The following is a 27,681-nucleotide window of genomic DNA, read 5'->3' on the forward strand; positions in this document are numbered from 1 at the left end:
AAAATGTAGAATAAACATTTTGCATAATTATTTTCTATATAGTTATATAATAAATTAGTTCCGACCATTATTCAATTTTTTAATACAGAAAAGCAAAACATAGAACTTCATTTTTAACTATATACTTGTGAAGAAATTTTCAAGAATTATTTAAATTTCAAATACAAATTAAATTATTTTAGAAACTTATTCGTTCAGAAAAATAAATTGTCATTTTGCAAATTTTCAAACAAAATTTCATATAAAATTTGATTATTATTTAGTAACAGTCATTGAACTATAAAAATGTTTCATAAAATTATGAAAATTCACATAAAATATTCTTATCATTCTCAGATTTTGATTTTGGTTTCATATGATGATGATAATTTAAAATCATCGTCAAAATTCTGAAACATTGCCATAAAGGAAACAAAATTTCTAAAATAAATACTAGACGATATTTAATAAAATGTTATACAGAAAAAAATCATTTTAGTAGGTATTTTTATTTGTTAATCAAAGGTCAAATGAATGAATGAATTTGATTATTATTTAGTAGCAGTCATTGAACTATAAAAATGTTTCATAAAATTAAGAAAATTCACATAAAATATTCTTATCATTCTCAGATTTTGATTTTGGTTGCATATGATGATATAATTTAAAATCATCGTCAACATTTTGAAACATTGCCATAAAGTAAACAAAATTTCAATACGAGACGATATTTAATAAAATGTTATACAGAAAAAAATCATTTTAGCAGGTATTTTTATTTGTTAATCAAAGATCAAATGAATTTCCTTGTTCTTAAAATGGCCGAATTTTAAATATTTATAAAAAATGAAACATCAATAATACATCATCTGTCAGAAACGTTTGACATTTGACGTATTAGCCACCGTTCATTGTTTTATTTAAATTACAAAAATGTTCGAATTAAAAATGTAAAGTTTGTACGCGATTTTGAAATAATATCTCACCTTACGGACAACCTACAGATTAGCACGAATTTTTCAAGACTAAGACTGGCCAAATCGGTTTAGCCGTTTTCGAGTTTTAGCGGATCATTTTATCGAGAGCTCCATTTTTATATTAGGTTGTCAAATATCTCCCTTCCGCTTTTTTGCATTGCATTGCATACAAAAAGGCGGAAGGGAGATATTTGACAACTTAATATATAAGATTATTGTCAACCATGAAATTAATATGGCACACTATAACGGTTCACACAAAGTCAAGAAAGCAAAATTAATAAACAGCATACAGAGTTATATATTTTTTAATCTATTCACCTGCACAGAACTGACACTGGTGTCTTCCTGGTCGCTATCATCATGACCGTCGTCATGATCATTGTCTTCTGCTGGCTTTCCTGCACCTTGATGACTATCATTTGATGTAAATCTATCGAGAAACTGAAATAAGTTATCTTGAACGGCTGGACCTCTATTTTCGATTGCAAGACTTCGATCCTCAATAGCTACAACCCTATCTTCGTTGGTTGGAATTTTATCCAAAATGTACTGCAGCACGTCGTCAATTGTTAATTTAGATTCTTTCTCTAAAAGAAAATATTGGAAAGTTGAGATACAATATTTAGTGCAGTAAACGGAGCGTTTTAGATCTGAATTTTTTTACTGTGCTCCGAATTGAATGAAATTTTGGAATTAGGTTCATCTTACCCTCAAGTTCAAAAGTGAAAACAATTCGGGTTGCGCCATCACCCCCCGGGGGGATGACACCCCCTCTCAATTGTGTAATTACATTTTTCCAAATTAACGTCGGAAATCGATAGAGGAACTAATTATAAGAAAAAAATGTCTTTTATAGTTTTTCAAAAAAACTAATACTTTTCAAGTTACTGGCCACTAAAGATTCATATATTTTTGGCGTTTTTCTTCGTTTTTTGTAAATATCTCCTAAAATATACATTTTAACAAAAATCATGTAATGAACAAAATAATGTCAATAAAAATCTTAATAAATCGGTATTACATAAAGTGTTTTAGGAAAAATATTAAGCAAGATTTGAAAGAGCAAAGTCGTTTTTTATTTCGTTCAAGATTTAATTGTTGTATTTAAAGCCATCTAGTGTCGAGGTTTTACATTTTATGCATTTCGGTGAAACTGGGTTTTATAGTGCTCAATATAAGCTTTAAAATGAGTGCTGTTACAAGTTTTTTGCGTGTAAAATGAGTGAGCTATCGTGCAAATAAGAAGCATATACGAAGTTTTTTTTCTTTTAAATCATGTGGTTTAATGAGCACCATTTCCACCAGAATTAAAGTATTTCACATTTCATTTAGAATTCACTTCATTATAGACATCTTGATGGATTCTATCAGATTCACTACTTTAGTACAAACTATTTTCAGAAAACACACGATTTTATAAAAACTTTTTTTTCTAATTTGCGCGGCCGCGCAGTCTTTAAACATTCATAACTCTGTCAATTTTTGTATGAAAGAAAAATAATAAAAAACAATAATAAGCCAGAAAGATCCCTTTGATTTTGGTCTATATGCTTTTATACGTATCCTTTATTCTTTTCGAGATATAATGAAAATAAATTCGATTTTTAAAAATATTGGAAAAAAAAGTTTTTATAAAATCGTGTGTTTTCTGAAAATAGTTTGTACTAAAGTAGTGAATCTGCTAGAATCCATCAAGATGTCTATAATGAACTAACGCGAATTGTTTTCAACTTTTGAACTTGAGGGTAAGATGAACCTAATTCCAAAATTTCATTCAATTCGGAGCACAGTAAAAAAATTCAGAGGTTATACCCTTTTTTCCTCTCCATTTACTGCACTAATTATGTTTCATTTATAATTTCTATTATTATTTACCCAAAGCACTCATAGCAATATCGATCCTCTCCCTCTCGAATCCCATCTCGATCAGCCTCTGCACCAATTCAAAGTTTCTCTCCCTCTCAGTGCCATCTCTATCTTTTTCCTCTTTGCTGGCTGCTGCTGCTGCTGCAGCTGGTTCCTGGTGCTGCTGCGACGTTCTGCTGCCCCTGCTGCTCCTACGTTGTTGCTGTTGAGAATTTCTGCGCCGTCCATTGAGCGATGCTGCTGCGACGGAGGCGGCGCTTACTGCTTGCTGATTTCTCTTAGCTGGGTAAAGGATAATGATAACAGGTTATATATGCATATCTTATATATATATATATATATATATATATATATCTTATATATAAAATTCTTCTGTAATGGGGTTTGAATGATTAATCCTCCTAAACTATAATGCGGATTTTTATGAATCTTCCTGAAGTTTGTTCGGGAAATTTTCTAGAATTTTTAGATTCATAGAAATATAGTTAGATTGTAGAAATAAATGGAAAAAATTACAAAAAGCCGCTTATCATTGTTTGTCCTTGAAAATATTTGAATCTTAGTTTGACATTAAAAACAAATGAAGACTGTCATTTACCAAACATTTCCATTCACTTAAGACAATAACAAAATATAATAAATTCATGATTATAAATAAGAAAAATGTAATGTCTACATTATTATTGCCAAAAAGCAGCTGAGATGTTCCAAAAATTAAAATAATATAATAAGATAGAGTCAACATGCGTCTGACATAAGATGCAGTCTGCGCATGCGTCTGTCAGTGATCGCACTTCAAACTTAGCCTATAATTCACTTTGACTGATTATTATTTTTTAACTTCTAAATGCTGTCGTGTTTTGCCTTACTTTACCAAATCACGATACAAAAATAATTTACTTATTCAAACAATTATTTAGAAGTTTCATTGTGTCAAAAATTCATATGTTTGGCATTGGACACGAAATATTTACTCAAGACAATGGAGCATTTTGGGTCATAAGGTTCATCTTACTCTCAAGTTTAAAAGTAAAAATAATTTAGAATCATTTGCCACTTCCCGGGGGGATGACATCCCTTTTCAGTGGTGCAATTGTATATCTTTCAAACTAACGTCGGATTATCGATAAAAGAACTAATTAGAAGAGAAAAATGTTTAATAATGTTTTTCAAAAAAGAAATTACTTTTCAAGTTACTGGCTACTGAAAAATTGTTGTTTTTGCGTTTTTATCTTTTTTTGCAAATATTTCTAAAAATATACATTTAAACGAAAATCATGTAATGAACAAAATTATATCAATTAAAATCCTAAAAAATCGGTGTTCTATAAATTGTTCTAGAAACAATATTAGGCTATACATGAAAATGGGTTTTATAGTATTCAAAATAAGCTTTAAAATGAGTAGTCTGCGTATAAAATGTGTAAGCTATCATGCAGAAAAAAGACGCATACAATGTTTTTTTTTTCATTTAATTCAAATAGTTTATGAGTGCCATTTCCACCAAAATTAAAAATAATCGTATTCCATTAGAATTGACTTGGTTTAAGAGATCTTGATGGATTCTAGAAAATACCACAACTTTAGTACAAACGATTTTCAAAAAAAACTCATGATTTCATGAAAAAAAAAATTCATTAAAAAAACAACCAATTTCTCATTATTATATCTCTGAAATTCAAGATCTTTTTCTGACCAATTATTGCTTTTTATTATTTTTTGTAACACAAATAGTGATAGAGTTATGAGGTCTTTCGAGCCCTTTAACCCTTCGCCGTTTCAAAATAAGAGAAGTTATGGTAAAATTTATAATAGAGAAAGTTATAGGTCATTTAATTATCTTTAAAATAGTATATTACAAGTTCTGATAAAATCAGAATTAATAAAGTTATAATACAATTAATGCGAGGGGTGGTGAAGGAGTACAAATTGTTTTCACTGCTGAACTTAAGTTAAAGATTAGCCTATTTCCAAAATATCATGCAAATTGGAGCATAGTAAAAAAAATTTGCAGAGCACATGCTTTTTTCTTCTCTATTTCTGTAATAATTTTGTTTGTCGTGACAAATTTGACAAATTAATTCACTTCAAATATGAACATAAATGATAATGTATATTGAATTATTAGTGAGAAAAATATAATTTAGAAATCAAAATTACTAAAAGTCAGTTGAAATATGGTACAAAATTATAAAAATTATAGGCAACATTTTTGAAGCAATTTTTTTGGGTAGAAAAATCCAAAGTGATATTGTACCTTTACCGGGAATGCTATATATTAATTCTTTCTGAATTTGTTATACCTTTTAAAAGACTTCAATTTTCAACACGTGTGTCTTATGCTATGACCATAAATCACAAAGGCAGACGATGATTTTTTGTGTGATAAATTTGGAAAATCAATGTTTTAGCCGTGAATAAACAAAAACTCATTCATTTATACATCCACATCTACAGCTATGACTAAAAATATTGCAATAAAATAAATTGAGCTATTGGAAATAAATTTGTTCTATAAATCGCAGTGTATAATTTTCAATATACAATTTTATTGAACATATTTTAATATTTGTTAAAGGGATAATTAAAGTGTTAACTGTGGGAATTGAGAATAATCATTTTATTTGAAACAGTTCTACATTCAACATCACTCATATATTGGTGTAAATAGTAACTCGAAAAACAATAATGATTATTTTTAACTGAACGGTATAAATATTAGTATAGGATGTTAGAAAAACGTAGATGTGGGTACAGGTTGTTAACATTTAGATAGTCCGCAATTCAATTAAAAGTTTCGTGTATTTATTACGACTGACCTGTAAACGGTGATCGTTGATTGGCAGACATCGATCCAGCACCAGATTGAGAGCAGTCAAGTCCAGGCGGAATATTCTCTCCCCGAGTTGCCAATTCTGAAGCAAGTCTTTGCGAGACTGCCAAAGCGGCCTGTTTCATCTGCTCCAAAGAAAAATCGTTTTTCAAGGGCGAGGAAGCAACAGCAGTAGCCAGCATTCTTTGCAGCAGAGTATGTTTGCAAATTTGACGACCTTCTTCTTTCTTTCTGCGTTTTTTGGTACTGTAACCACCGCCACCGCTGCGTGGTGTGCCTACTGATTCCTGCTCCGTGTTCTGCGAGCGGGATTGCTGAGATTCATCATCACTGTTACTGAAAAATAGAAATTGTAAGCAACATTTGGCTCGATTATATCTTATATATAAAATTCTTCTGTAATGTTGTATGTAAATGCACTCCTCCTAAACCATTATTCGGATTTTGATAAATCTTTCTGAAGTTTGTTAAGGGATTTTTTTAGGATGTATGTGATTATAAAAATATAGTAATATTGTAGAAATAAATGAAAAAAATTGCAAAAAACGACATGTCATTGTTTGACATTAAAAATATTGAGACATTGTTTGGCATTGAAAACAAATGAAAACTGTCATCTGCCAAAAATTTCAACTTACTTATGAGCCAACAATATTAGAATATGTACAATAAATTCATGATTATGAATAAGAAACATGCAATGTCTACATTATTATTGCCAATAAAGCAGCTAAGATGTGCCAGAAATTAAAATAATATAAAAAACAGTATGTGATGGCAGATTAAATGATACCCATGCGAACAGGATTTGACAAATTAATTCAGTTAAAATATGATATTAAGTAATAATCAGGGCCGGTCCTATGCCGTTTAAAAGACTTCAATTTCCAATATAGTGTGGAAATTGATACTCATCATTTTATTTAAAGCAATTCTACATTCAACATCGCTCATATTGATGTATATGCATTTTGGGGTAAAGAGTAATTTAACTAGTTTTAATGGTATTTTGCCTTGAGGCAAGTTACATGAACTTCCCGATATGTGTTAATTATCGTCTTAATCAATAAAAAACTAATTAATTTATGAGTGATTATAAGTATTCCGAGTGGATTTATTACACATCATTGAAAACGAATGAACGCGCCAAATCGGAGTATTTTCTAAAAGCAAATTTTCAAAAATCATTAATTTTTATAGTTGAACCAGTTTCCGTAGAACTTTGATGATTTATTATGTTCATTAAGACCAAGTACTCTATCGTTATACGAAGTAAATCGTCTAATTTTAATTTTAACGTCAAAAAAACTACTCATTTTCTCAAACTTTGATGAATTTTTAAAATAAACTACTTGTCGTAAGGCCGTAATATTTCAGTAAGTTCTATGAGACCATGATAGATCGCCAAAAAGGTTTCATAAAAATCGGCATAATTTTTTTTTCAACAGTTAATTACAAGAAAACGCTGGATAGATTTTTACCTGAAACTAATCAGTATCATTCCCAATTAATATCTTTCGAACTGTTTTGATTTTTTAAAATCAATTCGGTAGTATGAGCTTAAATGTGAACGAAAAGTTCAACATTTTTTTCAAATTACAAAGAAACGGCTCGGCAGATCGTCGCACAAAACTGACAAACGATAGTCGTCATTGAGATACATGAAATGGTTTGTAAATTTCTGTAAAATTAAAATGATACTAATTTTTTAATTTCTGTAAAATTAAAATGATACTAATTTTTGCAAACTTTGACGAATTTTTAAAGTTAAACGAGTTGTCGTAGGGGCGTAATATTTTAGTATGATCTATAAGACTATGGTATCTACCGTCAAAAAAATAATCAAAAAAATCGTCTAAAAATTTTTTTTAACACTTTATTACAAGAAAACGGCCCGGCCGATCTCTACCAAAAACTAATCAGCACGATTCCCAATCAATATCTTTTTGAATTTTCAAAATCGATTTAGAATTGCGGGCTAAAACGTAGACGAAAAATTTTTCACTGTTCTGCGATTTACAAAAAAACGGCTTGTCTGATCCTAGGGCAAAACTGACAAACGATGGCCCTCATCGAGATACATCGAATGGCTTTTAAATTTTTGAAAACGGTCCAGCCGTTTTTGAGAAAACTTTGATTTACAGCAAAAAATCTGTTCACATACACATACACATACACATACACACACACATACATACTTTTTCATAATTATAGGATATTAAAAAATTGTAAACGTGGGTACAGGACAACGTCTGTCGGGTCATCTAGTATGAAAATACAAATTTAATTTATCTCACCCGTCTTCACTTCCGCTACCCGACACACTCCCATCGTCCAGTTCCGCCTCCGCAGCAGCAGACTCACACCTATCACACCTCTCCTCTCGTTCTGCACTAAATTCCATATCAAAACCTGCTGCACTCACTCTATCCTCTCCTGCTTCGGCAATAAATATGTCTTCGGTATCATTCGGAGCAGCGCTGTGGCTGAACTGAAGCAGATGCATACGTAGAAGAACTCTTCGCAGTAGCTGCTGATGCTGCAGCAGGGAGCAGCAGGCGTTTATTGAACAGAGACGTAGCTGCTGGGAACGGAGCTTGTGGGCATCTATTGTACCGACTAGATGGAAAAATAAACAAAAAATTAAAAAACATTGTTTCAACCATTTTTATTGAAGTAAAACTTCTTTAGGCGCGACACGGGTTAGCAGTATAATTCGTGAGTTAATAAAAATGTCAGGATCGGAAGAATATTTTATCCCGTCCCCCATAAATAATTGTAGTGCAAATGTTTGCAAATAAATAATGAAACTAAGGAAAAATGTGCGCTGCGTAAGAGATGATAGCTTTGGCTATGTATGTTTTGTGTGTGATCGACTTTGGCTTCAAAGTGACTTAGAAATATCAAATGATGCTCAAAAACAAATTCTTAATAATGTTTTTTGAATATTGATTTAAATAATCAGGTTGGATGTCAAACTTGTCGAAAGATATTAAATTCGGGTAAAATTCCCACTTTGTGTAAGTTTAACGGGTTTGTATTTCCACCTATACCAAATTATCTACCTAAACTAGATACTGTATCTAAAAGATTAATTTCACACCTAAGTTGTGTTTCATGCAAATTAGACGATTGCGACATGCAAATGGACAATTTGGAATGTTTGGCCAAATTATAAATGTGCCTGTTGACAATAATAATATGGTTAATTTATTAAATCGTGATATTGATGATGATCATTGCATTAACGTTCACATAAAAAAGCAAATAATTCATAGATCAAGCTACGTGCAGGGCTTGATAAATAAAACAAATATAAAAGTATGGCTTCAATTTGTTAGGCAAGACGGATATTACAGCTGTTCAAGGAATGATATTATATCGTCAGCGAAAAAGTAAAAAAATACAAACAGTAAATGAATGTATGTTAATTTTAATTACATGAAATTCTTCAAACACAATTGTTACAGGATGAGTTAATTTGCAAAAACAATATTTGTTTAGGCGTTGTTTAACATAATCCACTGTGTGAATGAATATTATAGAATTTATTAATCAGCAATTACTTTAAAACGATCATGTCATATTTCAAGTACGACTTTGATTACATTATTGTTTGTAAATATTATACATATTTTTAATGCAATCATAAATATATAATTTATAATTTATCATAATATAAATGTGTATAATGGTTGACAATGACACTAATAAATGTGTGCATCACGAGTGTTACCATATTACTAATAAACATTATTCAAAATTGTTATATGATGTATTTATTTTAAACTTAAATGCCATCTTGTACAGTAGCAAATAAGTTTTACTTCAATCGCGTGTGATCCTTACGCGCACTCTTTTTAAGTTTTGTTTAGGTAATTATTACTTACCTCTCGGTGTGTAAGCTTGTCCATGTCTGCTCCAATTAGACTTTTGCTGTTGCAACAGCAATTTTGTCCAAGCCGATAATGCTAGTTCGTCAGCAGGTAAACGATGAAGAAATATTTGCTCCAGGGCAGGTCTTGCTGATTGCAATGGTACCTGACATAAAATAAAATATATAATGCATCAGATAAATATTTGTTTAAGGGGGTATTCTAGATGGATTTTTTTATTTCATATTTTCAAAGTTTAACTATCTAAGAATATGGTTTTTGAAAATTTGAATTATTTTCGGAGATATATGCATTTTACTGACTCGGTCTCCAAGGGACTAATCGGACAAAAGGCATTGGGAAGTCATTAGACCAATTTAAGACAGTTTATCGTCAGATGAATTATTAATTCGATGTATAGGTTCAGAAACTCAGAACAATAATGAATTTCTCGTTGATTTGGATTTTCCTGCCGAAACATAGTCATTTCCGATCTCGGGTAATTGAAATAGCAACATTTATTGCTGTTTGCACATTCAATAAAGGTTTCTTTCCGATTTTAAAAATGATGATCCTTATGGTAATGCAAATTGGATCAGAAACTCATTCATTTGTTGTAAGACGAGACAATGCCCGGATTAAACGATCTGTAATACGTACATCCAACGCTTCAAAAAAGGCTAAAACTGCTTGATTGGAAAAGAGAAACGCAGAAAATAATTTTTTGAAGTAGAAGAAGGTTCGACGTAGAGTTTGTCGGTTTTCAAAAACCGGTTTTGAAAACCGGTTTTTTGACGAAAATTATGAAATTCAAAAACCGTTTTTTAGCAGAAAAATCGGTTTTTACTGTATACTTAAATGGAAAATGAGAAATATACTAGAAGGAAGCAAGCGTTTTGACACTTGGAATCATATCGGTTCGATAAAATTTGGACTCATATCAGTCTGTTATAGTTCCAAGAAAGATTCCGTGTTAATATCTGTCTAATGTATATATTAATTTAGATTATTTTATCAATGTATATATTAATTTAGATCAATGCGACTTCTTGTTGAAGGAGTGAATTGCTCTACTCAAATTTAAAAAAAGAGTTTTTACCTCTAGAAGCCACAAATAAAAATACAAAATTTCCAGAATTATTATATCACACTTTAGTTCGGTTGCAAGTGAGAGAGTATTTTCTATTTCGGAAAATTTTGTGACTAAACAAAGGACACTTCTAAATAACAAATCTATAGGTGTGCTCTGCTTTTAGCAATCATATTTCATTAAACTAAAAAATAATTAAATACTTGAAATTGATTAATTGAAATTGTTTGGAATATAATAAACTCGGGGTTTTGTTTAATTGTTTTTAGAACTAAAAATTGATATTAACAATTATGTATCAATATGTATTTAATTTTTTTTATTTAATTAAAAGTTAAAAGATTTTTTATTTAAAAATGAAATATTTTCATTTATTTGAACTCTTTTCTTTCACTATCATAACAATATTTATAATCTATAGTGAAAATGATGCATGAATAACGAATAATCATTTTCAAAGTCATTTAATCCACATCAACTATTATTTCTTTGTTCTACTAATTAAAATTAAAATAATTTTGTTCACTATTCATAAAATTGAACATTAAATAAATTCTGTCAAATACTGCTTTAAATCACACTAAATTCGCCGATATTTTTTTTTGTTATTACAGAATATTCGAGCAAAATTGATTTTTTATATAATATTTGAAAACCGGTTAAAATCGGTTTTCTGGAAAATTTACAATTCGAAAACCTGTTTTCTGAAATGTCGGTTTTTGTATAAACCCTAGTCCGATGCATGAAGCAATAATGGCAGATTAAACATATCATTTTATGACTTTGACAGCAAAAAACTTCACGCAAAACTTTAAATGCGTTTATCTCAGAACAAACTTTTTCAGTACTGTTGACACGATTTTTCGAGTTCTACTCGACCGATTCACTTGAAATGTCGAGAGAGTCTTGCATATAGACTTATCTGTAGCCCGAACTAGCATCATCCCCAAATTCCAATTTTTACTGTTTTTAAAACAATCGAGAAATTCAAAAAACAGTGAAAAAAGACACTTTTTTATTCAAACAGTCGCCAATTTGTAAAAAAAATATTTTTTTTACTCATCGCTAGTTCGCGCGATTGCGGCATCATTGTAGATTAATAATCTTTTTATTTCTTTTATTTCGAGGGCTAGGGGGGCTGAAATCATGTCAAGACTGAGGTGCCAATTTTTTGAGACCCCCCACTTCATCAGCTGCCAGTTTCTTCAATTTTCAACTTTTTTTTTTAATTTTTGTATTGTATTTTAATAATATTAATAAACGTGGTAAAAAATGGATAGTAAAAACACTCATTGCTTTCTTTTACGACACTTAAAAATTACCTAAAATTCATCGCTCTACACTAGAGTACCCCCTTAAGTATACATATTTTTCTATAGTACCTTCTTAAGTTCACCAGTGGCATGACACTGTACGACTAGACTTCCTGACCGTTCAGTCATTCTTCTCACTGTTCCAAAAATTCCATCAGATGATACTTGCATACCCACTCGTACTCTGCAAAATTATAATAGATAAAATTAAATTTCTCAAAATTTAATCCTTTGTCTAAAATAGTAAATGATTTATACAAACCTATTATCAACACCACCGATAATACACAAAGTTGCTGCTATAAATGCAGGACTCACTTCTCTTTTCTTGTGTTGCAGCAGGTTCTTCTCTGTCTTCAAGGTAATAATTTGAGCAACCATCTTCAAGGTAACCTAGACATAATTGCAATAGACGATAATATTAAATTAAAACTGGTGGTGGATAGCATCGTGCCTTAAGGCAAATTGCTGGTACTTTCCGTACCGTAATGAAATATTCGAGAAATTTTAAACGTTTTCAAATATATTATTACAAATACTGTAACACTTTCATTATTTTTGCTATCTCGTTATATCTGAGCAAATCAAATGTAAATAATAAATAAATCAATTTATCTCCAGAACATTAACAATCATCATTTCATTTCGAATTCATTTCAAAAAAATAGTTGCCTAATTTGCCGATTGAACACAAAATTGAACTAGCTGTAAGTGGAATTCTGTCTTAAGGCAATTAGGGCATCGTGCCGTAAGGCAAATTGCTGGAACTTCCCGTACCAAAAATTATTATTTTTTTAAAAACAATTAACATTTTTGAAAAAATTTTACTTCGAAAAAAAATAGATTTTTAACAAACTATAAAATTGACAAAAAATTACTTTTTTGTGAAAAAAAAAATTATTTGAAAAAAAAAAATTTAAAACATATTTTGGAAATTTTGAACTTTTTTTCAAAGCATCGCACTGCTTGAACTGCATAGAGACAAAATGTCAAAGCTCGCAAGTGGCCCGCCGCCGTCTAACGCATAAGCATTGGTACGGAACCCATGAAAATGTAAAAAAAAATTATACTTATTGTTAAAATCTCTATAAAATATCTGATAATTTGATGTGCATATGTCTAATAATTATTTTTTACTGCCCAATGGCTTTTTTTTTTACTTTTTTCATTAGATCTCCGGAACCGCTAGACCTGGCTCCATGAAAATTTGATCAATTCTACATCTTGTCAATACAAGTAAAATGTTTTTTGAATTATTCAAATCGGACGCTCCGTTCTCTTAAAAACAAAGGTACCGTTTTTGGCACTTTTTGCCCCGTATCTTCGGAACGGCTAGACCTGCCTTCGCCAAAAACTAATCAGCACGTCTCCTTATTAATACGAATCGAATGTTCTTTGAATTATTCAAATCGGTTGATCCGTGTTGTTGAAATCGTCGACGAAAATTTGTATCCGCACATACATACACACACGTACATATATACATACACACACACACACACATACATCCATTTTTTCTAAGGTATGCCAAAATGTTCAGAAACCTCTGAAACGTAAAGATATATAAAAATTTTCATTTTCGATTTTTTTGCGATTACTATAACTTGCCCTACGGGAAGTTAAAAAGTGCTCCCAGTCTAATAGTCACAGTCTAAACGCATTTGCAAATAATTCTGTGGGACATTTTCACTTATACTGTGCTTAGCTAGGCTAAACTACTCATTTTCTCAAACTTTGATGAATTTTTAAAATTAAACGACTTGTCGTAGGGCCGTAATATTTTAGTATGATCTACAAGACTATGGTATCTACCACCAAGAAAAAAAATCATAAAAATCGCCGATTTTTTTTTAACTTTATTACAAGAAAACAGCCCGGCCGATCTTTACGAAAAACTAATCAGCACGATTCCCAACCAATATCTATCGAACAGTTTTTGAATTTTCAAAATCGATTCAGAATTGTGGGCTAAAACGTGGACGAAAAGTTTTTCACTTTTTTGCTATTTACAAAGAAACGGCCTGGCCGATCGTCGCACAAAACTCAGAAACGCTAGTCCTCATCGAAATACATCAAATGGCTTTTAATTTTTTGAAATCGGTCCAGCCGTTTTGGAGAAAACGTCGATTTACGGCAAAAAATCTGTTCACACACACACATACACACACACATACTTATTCCAAATTTGGTCTCATTGGATTCAGAATGGCTTGAAACGTCGAGAAAGCATAAAATTAGCTAGTCGGATTTTTTGATGAAAACATAAACTTCTCCTTCGGGAAGTTAATTAACTTCTCATTGACAGAAGAAATTGACAAAATTCACAACTTTTACATGTACCAATTAATATATTAGGTTGTCAAATATCTCCCTTCCGCTTTTTTGCTCTTGGTTTATAATACAAAAAGGCGGAAGGGAGATATTTGACAACCTTATATCAGTGGATATTCTTATCTACAAAATTATCATCAATCAAATTCATACAAATTTCAAATCTCTTATTTTCTATTACCTCTCTCATATCTAAATGACTCCTTTATAGTTTGCGCCGCACTAACGAGTCCCTGCAGCAGCAGAGCGTCCATAGTCGTCCTCCAACCTCTAAGAGAATGAAGAGCCCTCAACAAGGATACTGCTTCGGCGCAGGCGCTACTTGTAGCACTAGGAGTCACAGGAACACGAGCCTTTCCGCCTCCAATTGCACCTGCAGACTGCTGTGCACTCGAACTGATTGGCTGGGGACCAGAGGCAGATCCTGCTGCAGACGGAGCAGAAGTTGTGGATGTAGGTGCAGGTTTGGCTTCTGGTGGCGTTGGTAAATTTCTGGCACCTGGGGGGAATGGATTTAGGTGAATGGTTGGTGGTGCCTGAACCAGGAGTTACAATTTATTTATTTGTTTGTTTATTAACTTCCCGAAGGAGAAGTTTATGTTTTCATCAAAAAATCCGATTCGCTAATTTTGTTTCCTCCTGGACGTTTCAAGCCATTCTGAATCGAGTGAGACCAACATTTGAAAAAAGTATCAGTGTGTGTATGTGTGTGTGTGTATGTGAACAGATTTTTTGCCGTAAATCCACGTTTTCTCAAAAACGGCTGGACCGATTCTAACAATTTAAAAGCCATTCGATGTATCTCAATGAGGACTATTGTTTGTCAGTCTTGTGCGACGATCGACAAAGCCGTTTCTTTATAAATCGTAGAAAAAAGAAAATTTTTCGTCTACGTTTTAGCCCGCAATTCCGAATTGATTATGAAAATTCAAAAACCGTTCGAAAGATATTGGTTGGAAATCGTGCAGATTAGTTTCTGGTGAAGATCGGCCGGGCTGTTTTCTTGTAATAAAGTTTTTTTTTTTAAAAAAATCTACGATTTTTATGATTATTTTTTTGACGGTAAATATCTCTAGATCCTACTAAAATATTACGGCTCTACGACAACTCGTTTAGCTTTAAAAATTTGTCAAAGTTTAAAAAAATTAGTATGGTCTTTTTGGCATTTGTCAAAATTAGAACTTTCATCTTCGTTTGCTCAAAAACGCCTGAACCGATTTCAGATATTTAAAAAGCATTTGATGTATCTCGATGAGGATTACCGTTTCTCAGTTTTGCGCGACGATCGGCCGAACAGTTTCTTTGTAATTTGGAAAAAAGTGTTAAACCTTTCGTCCACATTTAAGCTCATACTACCGAACCGATTTTAAAAAATCAAAAACTGTTGGAAAGATATTAGTTGGGAATGATACTGATTAGTTTTAGGTGAAAATCTACCGAGCCGTTTTCTTGTAATTAACTGTTGAAAAAAAAAATTGAAGCCGATTATTATGGAACTTTTTTTCGCGATATATATCATGCTCTTATAGAACTTACTGAATTATTACGACCTTACGACAAGTAGTTTAATTTTTAAAATTCATCAAAGTTTGAGAAAATGAGTAGTTTTTTTGACGTTTGTTAAAAATAAAATTAGATGATTTAGTTGGTATAACGATAGTGTACTTGGTCTTGAACATAGTAAACCATTGAAGTACTACGGAAACTGGTTCAATTATAATTATTGATTAATTAAAATTATTGATTTTTGAAAATTTGCTTTTAGAAAATACTCGAGTTAACGTGTTCTTTCGTTCATTTGCAATGATGTGTAATAAATCCACTCGGAATACTTATGATCACTCATAAATTAATTTATTTTTTATTGATTAAGTCGATTATTTACACATATCGGGAAGTTCATGTAACTTGCTTCAAGGCTAAATACCAATATAACAAACAACATAAATATAAATTACTAGTTGATGTTTTAAAATCGGTTCAGTAGGATGAGCTTAAATGTGGACGAAAAGTTTAGCACTTTTTTTCAAATTACAAAGAAACGGCTTGGCAGATCGTCGCACAAAACTGACAAACGATAGTCCTCATCGAAATACATCAAATGACTTCTAAATTTCTTAAATCGGTTCAGTAGTTGTTGAGAAAACGTCGATGAAAGGTCTAATTTTGACAAATGCCAAAAAAACGATACCAATAATTGCAAACTTTGACGAATTTTTAAAGTTAAACCAATTGTCGTAGGGCCGTAATATTTCAGTATGATCTAGAAGACTATGGTATCTACCATCAAAAAAATAATCATAAAAATCGTCGAATTTTTTTTTTAAACTTTATTACAAGAAAACGGCCCGGCTGATCTTTACCAAAAACTAATCAGCACGATTCCCAGTCAATAATCTTTCGAACGGTTTTTGAATTTTCATAATCGGTTCAGAATTGCGGGCTAAAACGTGGACGAATTTTTTTTCACTTTTCTGCTATTTATAAAGAAACGTCTCGGCCGATCGTTCCAAAAAACTGACAAACGACAGTACTCGTCGAGATACATCGAATGGCTTTTAAATTTTTGAAATCGGCCCAGTCGTTTTCGAGAGAACGTCGATTTACGGCAAAAAATTTGTTCACACACACACAAATACTTTTTCCAAATTTGGTCTCATTCGATTCAGAATGGCTTGAAACGTCGAGAAAACATAAAATTAGCGAATCGGATTTTTTGATGAAAACATAAACTTCTCCTTCGGGAAGTTAATAATAATATAATATTAAACATTTAATAAACTATAAATCACTACTTAAGACGGTCATTTAAGGATAATTTATCTGGCTTGATATTTTATATTTGTCACCGACAGACCAAAGGTACCTCAGAAGCAAATTTATTTATTATTTTTGTATTATATATTAATGTTAATATTTTGTATTACATGTTAATGTTGTACTAATGCTGATTAGATTGATAACTAATGGTGCATGGCATCGTGCTTTAAGGCAAATTGCTGGAACTTCCAGTACTGTAATTAAATGTTCGAGAACTGAAAATAATCAATAATTGGTTCAAATAATTTCAAATAGATTATTCATTATAAATACATACTGTGAATTTATAAGTGCTTATTTAATTAGGCGACGAGCGTATGTATATGTATATTATAAGAAAATTCTTCATTTTTTTAAAAGAATTTTTTTTTTGAGATTTTTTTAAAATCGTGAAATTTGCTTCCAATTTCGAATTTGTGAGGAAAAATTGATTTTTTTAAATGCATGTTTAAAAGAAATTTGTTCATTTTTTTTAATTTCATTTTTTTTGATAATTTTGAATTTTTTTAAATTTCAAATTTCTTTGGAATTTGTAAAAAAATCTTTTTTTTTAAATGTATGTTTACAAGAAATTTATTCGATTTTTTTTAAATTTGATTTTTTTCATTATTTTGATTTTTTTTCAAAATTTAGAATTCTTTTTCCAATTTCGAATTTGTTTGGAATTTGTGTAAAAATTCCAAAATTTAATTCAATTTAAAATTTGGAACTTCCTTCGAATTTGTGGAAAAAATCGTTTTTTTAAAATGTATGTTTACAAGAAATTTGTTAATTTTTTTTTTAATTGATTTTTTTGATAATTTTCAAATTCGTTCAAAACTTAGATTTTTTTTTAATTTCAATTCAATTTAGAATTTGGAATTTATTTCGAATTTGTGAAAAAAATCTTTTTTTTTTAAATGTATGTTTACAAGAAATTTGTTCATTTTTTTAAAATTGTTTTTTTTTTATAATTCTGAAATTTGTTCAAAACTTAGATTTTTTTTAAATTTCAATTCAATTTAAAATTTGGAATTTCTTTCGAATTTGTGGAAAAAATCATTTTTTTTAAATGTATGTTTACAAGAAATTTGTTCATTTTTTTTTAAATTGATTTTTTTGATAATTTTGAAATTTGTTCAAAACTTAGATTTTTTTTTAATTTCAATTCAATTTAAAATTTGGAATTTCTTTCGAATTTGTGGAAAAAATAGTTTTTTTTTAAAAAGTATGTTTACAAGAAATTTGTTCATTTTTTTTAAATTGATTTTTTTTGATAATTTTGAAATTTGTTCAAAACTTAGATTATTTTTTCAATTTCGATTTTGTTTGGAATTCGTGAAAAAATATATATTTTTCAAATGTATATTCACACAAAATTTGTTTTTTTTTTTAAAAAAATATTTTTTTTGGTAATTTTGAAATTTTCTAAAAATGTCAATTTTTTTTTTTAATTCGAATTTGATTCGCATTTGTGAACAAAATCGTTTTTATTTAAATGTATGTTTACGAGAAATTTAGTTGAAAACAATTATCTCTGTTATACCTGTTGAAACCAAAGCTCGAAGCGTGGAATCTCCTTTGCATAGCAAGAAGCAGCTTCCTAATATTTCAAACAGCCTTAAAAGAAACTTCGACATCCTTGATAAATCATGAGCCGGTGACCAGCTGCCAAGACAGTCCCTCCACAAACGCAGACACTGAATCTACAATAACCGAACAACCATTGAAACAAACTGAAATCACCTTATTATTTATTCATATTTACCTTCTTAATCAAAAGCGCTTCTGTGGTGACAATACCATCATCATCAGCCGATAAAACCCTCTCACAAATATTCAACCACGAATCGTGTGTCATCAATCTGCACAACTCATCATCACTGCACATTGCCCGCAAAGAACCAGAATAGAGCAAAACTGCATTTGCACCATTGTTACGATTTTTTTGCTGATTCTGGTTCCACATATCGCTGCAGCAGAAGATCGAAGTGATGCAGTTGTTGGCAACAGACGTTGTCAAAGCTAAAAGAATTAAAAATATATAACCTATGATAATAAAAAAAATATGAATTATGAATTTATTATTACCATTATTTCCTAATGTGTTGGAACTCGTAAGATAATTGGATACTTTTAATGCTTGTCGATGCATAGAAGTGACACTTCTTGCAGCCTGCACAACTCCTTCGCTGGTTGCTCCAGCAGAACGCAGACCACAGCAGACTGTGAATAGACGCAGTAAATTGCTGCAGCAAGCACGAAGAAGCACACCAGGCTGCTGCAGTTGAAATTGGGGATCTAGGAAAAGAGTAATAAAATTAATAGATCAGTAGATAGAGCACATGGGGGGTAAAACATAGAACAAATACGCGTTACACTGTATGAGTGTTTTCAGCATATAATAGATGGTGCTAGTGTGCTTCAAATTCAGCGTTTATTTTAAAATACATTTTCTCTAGTCTAGATATAGTACACGTACTTTAAACGTTCAAGTACCAATTTTATATATTAAAATATATTTTTTGGATGAAAACAAAAATTTTTTTTCATCATATATTTTTACAACATATTTGTGATTTTCTGTGAAATTATATTTTATACTCGTATATTTTGTTCTCATTTCATTTAGTCAAATTAATCAGGAGTATCTTTTCTATATTATAAATTCAAACTAGCTGTAAGTGGAATTCTGTCTTGAGGCAATTATGGCATCGTGCCTTAAGGCAAATTGCTGGAACTTCCCATACCGTAATGAAATGTTCGAGGAATACTGAATGTTTTCAAATAGATTATTATAAATATTGTAACATTGTCTAATATTTATAAGAATTATATAAACTGAATTGCAAAGTTGAAATTATTTGTAAAGTTAGAATTAGAACTATAGTCAGAATTAAAAATAAAATCTGAATTATTTTTAATATACAAAAAATTAAAAAAAAAAAAAAATGAATTTTTTTTTTCCAAAATCAATTATTTTGTTAAGACAAGCAGAAAGTTCTTTGAATCATTAAAATCGGACGCTTAGTTCTCTCAAAAACTGCCATTTTTTAAATATTTGCCGTATCTTCGAAATGGCAGGACCTGCCTTTGCCAAAAACTATTAAACACTTCTCCTAATCATTACTAATTGAATGTTTTTTAGAACATTCAAATCGGATACTCCGTTCTCTCAAAAAGTCGATTTTTATTTTCTGCACTCTTTGCTTCGTATCTCCGAAACGGCTGGACCCGCCTATGCCAAAAACTAATCAGCTCTTTTCCCTATTAATAGGAATCGAATGTTTTTTGAACCATTAAAATGGGTTGATCCGTACGCCCGAAAACGTGGGCGAAAAATTGTATCCATACATACATACATACACACACACACACACACACACACATCCATTTTTTCTGAGGTATGCCAAAACGTTCGGAAACCTTCAAAACGTCGACAAATGTAAAAATATTCAAATCCGATTTTCGGCCCATTACAATAACTTACCCTACGGGAAGTTAATAAATTAATATTTATTTGATCAGGAAATGCTATTTCTTCGAACAACAATTTTTACCAGAATTTGACTGATGACAAAATTAGCCTTTACAGCCGTATTTGATAAAATATCTAGAAAAATAATCTGTTGTTGAGAAATGCTTGACGGGCCGCAGAAAAACATCCGGCGGGCCGCGCGTTGCTCATCCTTGTTTTATATATTATATATTCAAATAAATCTTATCTAGAATCGAACCTAAGGATAAATTTACGTTACAGTTGGTGGCGACATCTATTGAATGGTGAAAGAATTACAATTGATGTAATATCAAAGCGGCCGTGTTTGCCATCTATTTATACTTATTTATCTATGATAGAGCTGTTATAATCTTTATTGAATATACTATTTACCTTTAAGCATTACATCATCCTCTTCCTCAGGTGACAACATATCGTTATTAAAACCAGCACCATTTCCTAAATTAGCATTGTTATCTGCAAGTTTCAAATCATATTTATCTTCTCGTCCCATCCTGTAACTATTGGTGCTCCCGGTGTCCCATTGTACTCGTACCCAACCATCATCACCCAACTCACCGATCACACGACCTTCTCCTGGTGGAGGACCGTCCTGATAAAAAAATGATGATGAAAAAGTGAACTGGTTTAGTTATATAGTTTATATTGTATTTACTGACCTGGTCTCCCCATTTCCAATCAGCGCCCCTGACAATTCTGGTGCCTAGTTTCATCATAGCAGCCAATTCTGGGCCGGTGAGAGCGTTGCCTTTAGAACCAGAAGCGCTACCTGATGGGCAGAAAAGTTGTTATAATAATAATTTAAACTAGTGGTGTATGGCATCGCGTCTTAAGGCAAATTGCTGGAACTTCAGAACCGAAAACTGAATTATTAAAAAAACTTTGCGAAACTTCGAAAAAATTAGATTTATGACGAATTTTGAAATTTTTGCAAAATTTGATTTTTTTTTAAATATTTTGATTTTTTTGTATTTTGATTTTGTAGATGTTCGGAAACCTCTGAAACGTGAAGACATGCAAAAATTTTCAATTTCTATTTTCGGCCCATAACTATATTTATACCCTACGGGAAGTTCAAAAATGCTTGTAGATGTATAACAAAAAAATACTTACAATTTAATAAGGTGTCTTCATAAATAATCACTCTGCTACCTTTGCTCGAGCTGTTGCCTTGTTGTTGAGTATCCTGTAGAAATAAAATAGAATAATTTCTTTAAATATTTCTTTACTTCTACATTTAGCAAGACAGGTATATCTCTAACTATTTATATTGAATATTATTATAAATACTAGGGAATGCAATACCGATGGAAAATTTCAATACCGGTAATTCGGTAATTTTTCATTTTAAAACCGGAATACCGGTAAATTACCGGTAATTTTATTATCTTAAACAAACGTGAACAAAATTGAAAGTTACTAGTACAAATATAAAAAATGTATATATAACTACAACTATATTCAACCAAAACAATAAAAACAATAAATTTATTTTTTTAAATAATAATTTAACAAAATTATATCCAACTATCGAGTATATTGAATACTTTTCACCAAAAACAAACTTATGAGTAAAAAAGACCAAAAACTCATAAAAGATCATATTACAATATTATAATAAACTGTATGCGTTAAATTAGCATAATCACCAATATTTTTAAAAAAATATTTTTCTACAATAATTTAAGATCGGATACTTCGTCGATATAAATAATAAGTTACTATAATTGTTGAGTATTGTTATTTAAAACAATGTGATGCTTCTATAGTATTTTCAAACTTGTTTTCGAAAAATAATATTTTACAATTGTAATAAGAAGCAAACATATTTAGTAATTATCATAATTATTATGTTTAAAGTTAGAAAAAATAAAGATTACGCAGGGGTAATCTGTATGATATAAAATATTTTGATGCAAATATCACTTAAAAAACCGTTACATTTTTATATAAGATGTAAACAAACATCATTATCTATCAGTCTAATTCTATTTATTCTAACACGATATGAAGCCCTTTGGAAAGCAATAAATATTCAATTTAATGACGAGTTGAGATAATATTTGACATTTGTTTATCCTATAGAATCACTTGAAGATATAGCTGTTTATGAGATTATGGAATTTAAAGATAAATTTGTTCCGAGAAATTTAAACTTTTGGGGTATTATGTATCAAAGAGCGCTTATGTAAAAATACCGAAAATACCGGTATTTTTGGGGTGAATACCGGTAAAAATACCGCCGAAAAATCGGGCGGTTTACCGGTAACTCGGTATACCGGTAAACCGGTATTGCTTTCCCTAATAAATACGATTTAAGTAATTTACTAACATGCAATTGGTTTCCTGTGATCTGCCTCAAAAGTGCATGTAGCGATGCTAGAGTGCCACAACTTGCCAAAAGTCCCAGTTCGTTAGCAGCATATTCAGCACTCAGCAGGGCTAAGACACTTAGAAGCATACGAGCTCTTGGTAAGTCCTGAGAAAATTGAAAAACATCCATAAATATAATATTTCTCCTTTACTTAATAAAAATTTATATTAATCAACAAAAATATGCTAAATAAAATAGTTTTTCCTTCACCTTTAACAAAGCATGAGTGACATGATTAGCCTGCTCCTTATCTCTGACACCTTGTACAGATCCTCCGCCTGTACAAGAACCACCAACAGTCATTCCTCCACCGATTATAGAAATTCCCATAGATGCTCCAGTCGAAGCAGTGTTTGCCAGAACTGCTTCACCCCGCAAAACTAACTCTCTCAATCTGAAAGCACTCCATTCTAAAATACTGGCATGAGCTAAACGCAACTTGGTCTTTTGATGGGCTGTGACTCTATCTAAATCCTGGACAGCAGATCTAAAAAATATAAACTATCCTTAGTCACTGCATAATAATAATAATTTTATTATGTTATCTTCTATTTCAAAGGCGAGCAACCTTTTTAACTCGCGGGCCAATTTAAATTTTCATATTTTATGGCGGGCCGCACGTAATTTATATATATACTAGCTGACCCGGCAAACGTTTAGCTACAGAAAATATTTTTAGAAAATCATTAGTATACGAAATGACTAACTAATTCTGAATGTATAAATATCATTACATTGATAATTTACCCACTGCAATGCTAAAATACTAAAATTCATATTATAATTATATTATACTTCGAAAATAATTCCAGTTTTCTTTCAAAAACAGTTTTATCTCCTGATTTTAAAATTAAATTAATAATTTTTTTGCTGAAATAGCTCCTTTTGCGACACATTCAAAAATGTGTCGCATGTAGTTCTTATGCACATCGAGTAATATTTGTACGATAGGATAAGCTTCCAAATTAGTTAGTTTTATCGGAGGTAACCATTTCGTTGCCATTTTTAATATGTTGCAGCGAATAGAGCGGATAAATTTAAGCAGTTTTATAAGCTCAGAAAAATCATGATCGCATTTCAATTAAAAACGTTCATAAGAAATAGTAGTTAATTGATCGATTACCGAGCTATATAAAAAATGATTGGACTGCTATAATGACTATTTTGAAATAATGAAAATTTGGAGTTGTGTGTAGTTTTCCATTTCGCACAAAAAGTAAAATTAAGAAAAAAAATTAAAAAAATTATTACGACCATGATAAAAATAAATTGCTTTTTTAATAAAAATGAAGCCTTTTCATAAACTCTGATAAAAGTCTGATGTAAAATTAAGTCAAAAGATTTACTGATTGAGCACGGGAATAATGTAATTGCAACAAAATTACAAAATTGCCACAAGAAAAGAACAAAATATAAAATTGAGCAAAGCATATATTTTATATAATTACGAGTGTATATTATAAATGTTTATAAATATTAATACAAAATGAAAACAAATAATACTTAAAAGAGAAAGAATTTTACTTAAAAACTTTAATACAAAATTTACCACTGCTTTTTTATATTTGATTTTATGCTTTATTTTAATTTTTTTAATGCGGAAAGTAGCAACGAGTATGCAGGTTTTTTAATCAGTTTTGATAAATGGTAATTTTTTATGAATTTTATAGTTGAAATTAACACAGGTCCACACAAAACAGTAAGAGATGTTTCTTTTACCGCTGAAGATAAATCTATAGTCAAAATTGGGGCACAAAATATTGAAAAACATTTAAAAACTAGCACAATCTTCAATCTAGATTTTTTCTGAAAAAATTAATTATTATCCAGCGACTTTTCTTTTGCGGACCTGTGTAATTGTTCGCGCAGATACGTACTTCCAAAAAAAGAATTTATCATAATTTGATTTGCGTTTTTTTTTTAAAGCGCAAATTTCTCAGGGGTGACATTAGATTTATAAAATAATTCGATGTTTACTGAAAAAATGCATTTTTTATTGCATGTATTATTTGGCATGTTAAATGGCGAAGAAAACATTTACATGAAAACAGCTGTCTTGTTAGCTTTGAACATTTGGAATCACAATTAAAATTTGTTCACATTTTCCTTTTTTGAATATGGAAAGTGAAACACAAGATTCTGCAAAAGATATTATTCTTTATTAGCAAAATGCCTAAAGGACTATAATTATTATTTCATATCCAAAAACAATTGATATTCGCCATTTGAGTCGTATACTCCTTTAAGCATAACATTATTGAGCTAGAGTATTTTAGTATTGAAAATCGACATATTCATGATCTAAATTGCCAGGAAGTTTTTAAATTTACGATGATTTAACCCTCGCGACTTTATAAGATTCACTTTTTTAATTATTTTGAATTTAGAAATGCGTTGTTGCTATGTTCTCGGACAAGTTCTCAACTTTTCTTGCAATATTGAAGCTTGTTAATATTTATATAAATTAATAAATTAATCAATATTTATTATTTTATCAGGAAATGCTCTTGTTTCTTCGAACAACAGTTTTTATCAGAATTTGACTGACGACAAAATTAGCCTTTACAGCCGTATTTGATAAAATATCTATTGTTGAATTGAAAAAATAATCTGTTGTTGAGAAATGCTTGGCGGGCCGCAGAAAAACATCCGGCGGGCCGCATGCGGGTTGCTCATCCTTGTTCTATTTACCTGTTTCTCATCGCTTTGTGGTACTGCAACAGAGTGTATTTCTGTTTCTGTTTTTCAATATTTGATCCTGCAGCAGGAGCTATCAAGCCCAGCAAGCCTCCAAGAAGGGAATACCGCGCTGAAGGCAATAAAGTCTGTTCAGCATGAAGCAGACGTGATGTCATTTCGTAACCAGATAAACGTAGTTGACAACGTTGTGTCTAAAAAAAATAATAAACTAGTTGGTATTGGTATTTTGCCTTGAGGCAAGTTACATGAACTTCCCGATATGTGTAAATAATCGACTTAATCAATAAAATATAAATTAATTTATAAGTGATTAAAAGTATTACGAGTGGATTTATTACACGTAATTGAAATGGAAGGAACACGTTAACTCGGAGTATTTTCTAAAAGCAAATTTTCCAAAATCAATAATTTTTATAATTGAACCAGTTTCCGTAGGACTTTAATGGTTTAGTATGTTCATTAAGACCAAGTACTCTATCGTTATACCAAGTTTTAATAAATTTACAACTTTTATAAAATTTTATAATTTTAAAATTTTATAAAAGCCAACAGTTTTTATGACATTTTTGAATATATTAATTTTGACTTCAAGAAATACACAGGTACCATTCCCTCCATATCATAAATATTTATTGTTACTAATTATGTGTGATATCTTACAAATACAGCAATTTTTGGCTATAACTGAGTATTTCTTAGCTGCGAAATATTTTTCTTCGTCTCTGATACTACTCTTTTTTTCAAAAAAGCTTCTAAACTTTTTAAAAATTTCTACGATTCAATGGATATACAGGACCTCAACTTTTAAAGCTGCTCTAAACGAAGACGTAATATCAAGTTTCATAAAATCAAGATACAAAATTATTTTGTATAAACTTTAAATTTGCATTTTGAAATAAACTTTTCATTTGCATTTTATATATGGGTTGTTTTGTTATTTAATTGTGAAGTTGTGAATTGTATATCTAATATGTACATATGCTAATACATCTAATACATCTAATATTTATAAGAATTATATAAACTGAATTGCAAAGTTGAATTTCAAAAGTAAATCGTCTACTTTTAATTTTAACAAATGTCAAAAAAACTAGTCATTTTCTCAAACTTTGATGAATTTTAAACTACTTGTCGTAAGGCGGTAATATTTTCAAGTTCTATAAGACCATGATATATATCACCAAAAAAAGTTCCATTAAAATCGACTCAAATTTTTTTTCAACAACTACTTACAAGTGAACGGCTCGGTAGATTTTCCCCTAAAACTAATCAGTATCATTCCCAACTAATATCCTTCGAACAGTTTTTGATTTTTCAAAATCGATTCGGTAATATGAGCTTAAATGTGGACGAAAAGTTTAACACTTTTTTTTAAATTATAAAGAAACGGCTCGGCCGATCGTCGCACAAAACTGAGGAACGATAATCCTCATCGAGATACATCAAATGCTTTTTAAATTTCTGAAATCGGTTCAGGCGTTTTTGAGCAAACGTCGATGAAAGGTCTAATTTTGACAAACGCCAAAAAAACGATACTAATTTTTGCAAACTTTGATGAATTTTTAAAGTTAAACGAGTTGTCGTAGGGCCGTAATATTTTAGTATGATCTATAAGACTATGGTATCTCATAATTTAAACATGGATCTCATAAATTAGTTTAATCACAACATTAATAATCATTTATTCACTAATTTATTGTAATGAATGGGGCATTACAGCGCTAGTTCTATAAAAAATTTAAAACAAATTTCAAGCCTTGACATAGAATTTATGAACCTGCATTCAAAATTAATTTACAACTTTTCTTAAAATCACATTTCATATGTGAAATGTAATGTCAGCCCTATCATTTCATAATTTTATAGAATGTACATAATTTAATCGTGTTCAAATAATTTTAGATTTTAATGCAGTAATTTTAACCAATATTTTGCAATATAAGTAAATATTTAGCATTTAAGTACAATCATTAATTAAATACAAAAGTAAACAAAATCTGATTTGTACATATAAAATTTGA

The 27,681-nt window shown here is 30.4% G+C and overlaps 1 protein-coding gene across 1 annotated transcript in view; it reads right to left on the reverse strand.

The window, feature by feature from the left end:
- Positions 1-259: 259 nt before the first annotated feature.
- The window catches only part of LOC113388488 (probable E3 ubiquitin-protein ligase HERC2), a 48,885-nt gene continuing 21,463 nt past the window's right edge, over positions 260-27,681 (reverse strand). The window contains exons 16-33 of the mRNA XM_026625863.1: positions 25,652-25,851; positions 23,171-23,447; positions 22,919-23,065; positions 21,700-21,772; positions 21,246-21,355; positions 20,959-21,178; positions 19,158-19,367; positions 18,835-19,091; positions 18,613-18,772; positions 14,449-14,766; positions 12,224-12,329; positions 12,006-12,120; positions 9,549-9,699; positions 7,956-8,277; positions 5,645-5,994; positions 2,835-3,107; positions 1,278-1,546; positions 260-277 (exon numbers count right to left, since the gene is read on the reverse strand). Of these exons, the coding sequence (XP_026481648.1) occupies positions 260-277; positions 1,278-1,546; positions 2,835-3,107; positions 5,645-5,994; positions 7,956-8,277; positions 9,549-9,699; positions 12,006-12,120; positions 12,224-12,329; positions 14,449-14,766; positions 18,613-18,772; positions 18,835-19,091; positions 19,158-19,367; positions 20,959-21,178; positions 21,246-21,355; positions 21,700-21,772; positions 22,919-23,065; positions 23,171-23,447; positions 25,652-25,851 (3,576 nt within the window). The remainder of the gene's footprint in view (positions 278-1,277; positions 1,547-2,834; positions 3,108-5,644; positions 5,995-7,955; positions 8,278-9,548; positions 9,700-12,005; positions 12,121-12,223; positions 12,330-14,448; positions 14,767-18,612; positions 18,773-18,834; positions 19,092-19,157; positions 19,368-20,958; positions 21,179-21,245; positions 21,356-21,699; positions 21,773-22,918; positions 23,066-23,170; positions 23,448-25,651; positions 25,852-27,681) is intronic.

This window comes from Ctenocephalides felis, unplaced genomic scaffold, assembly GCF_003426905.1.
Source record: "Ctenocephalides felis isolate EL2017-DRISC unplaced genomic scaffold, ASM342690v1 CF-g0.4_SCAFFOLD_03572, whole genome shotgun sequence".
In the NCBI taxonomy this organism is placed as follows: domain Eukaryota; kingdom Metazoa; phylum Arthropoda; class Insecta; order Siphonaptera; family Pulicidae; genus Ctenocephalides; species Ctenocephalides felis.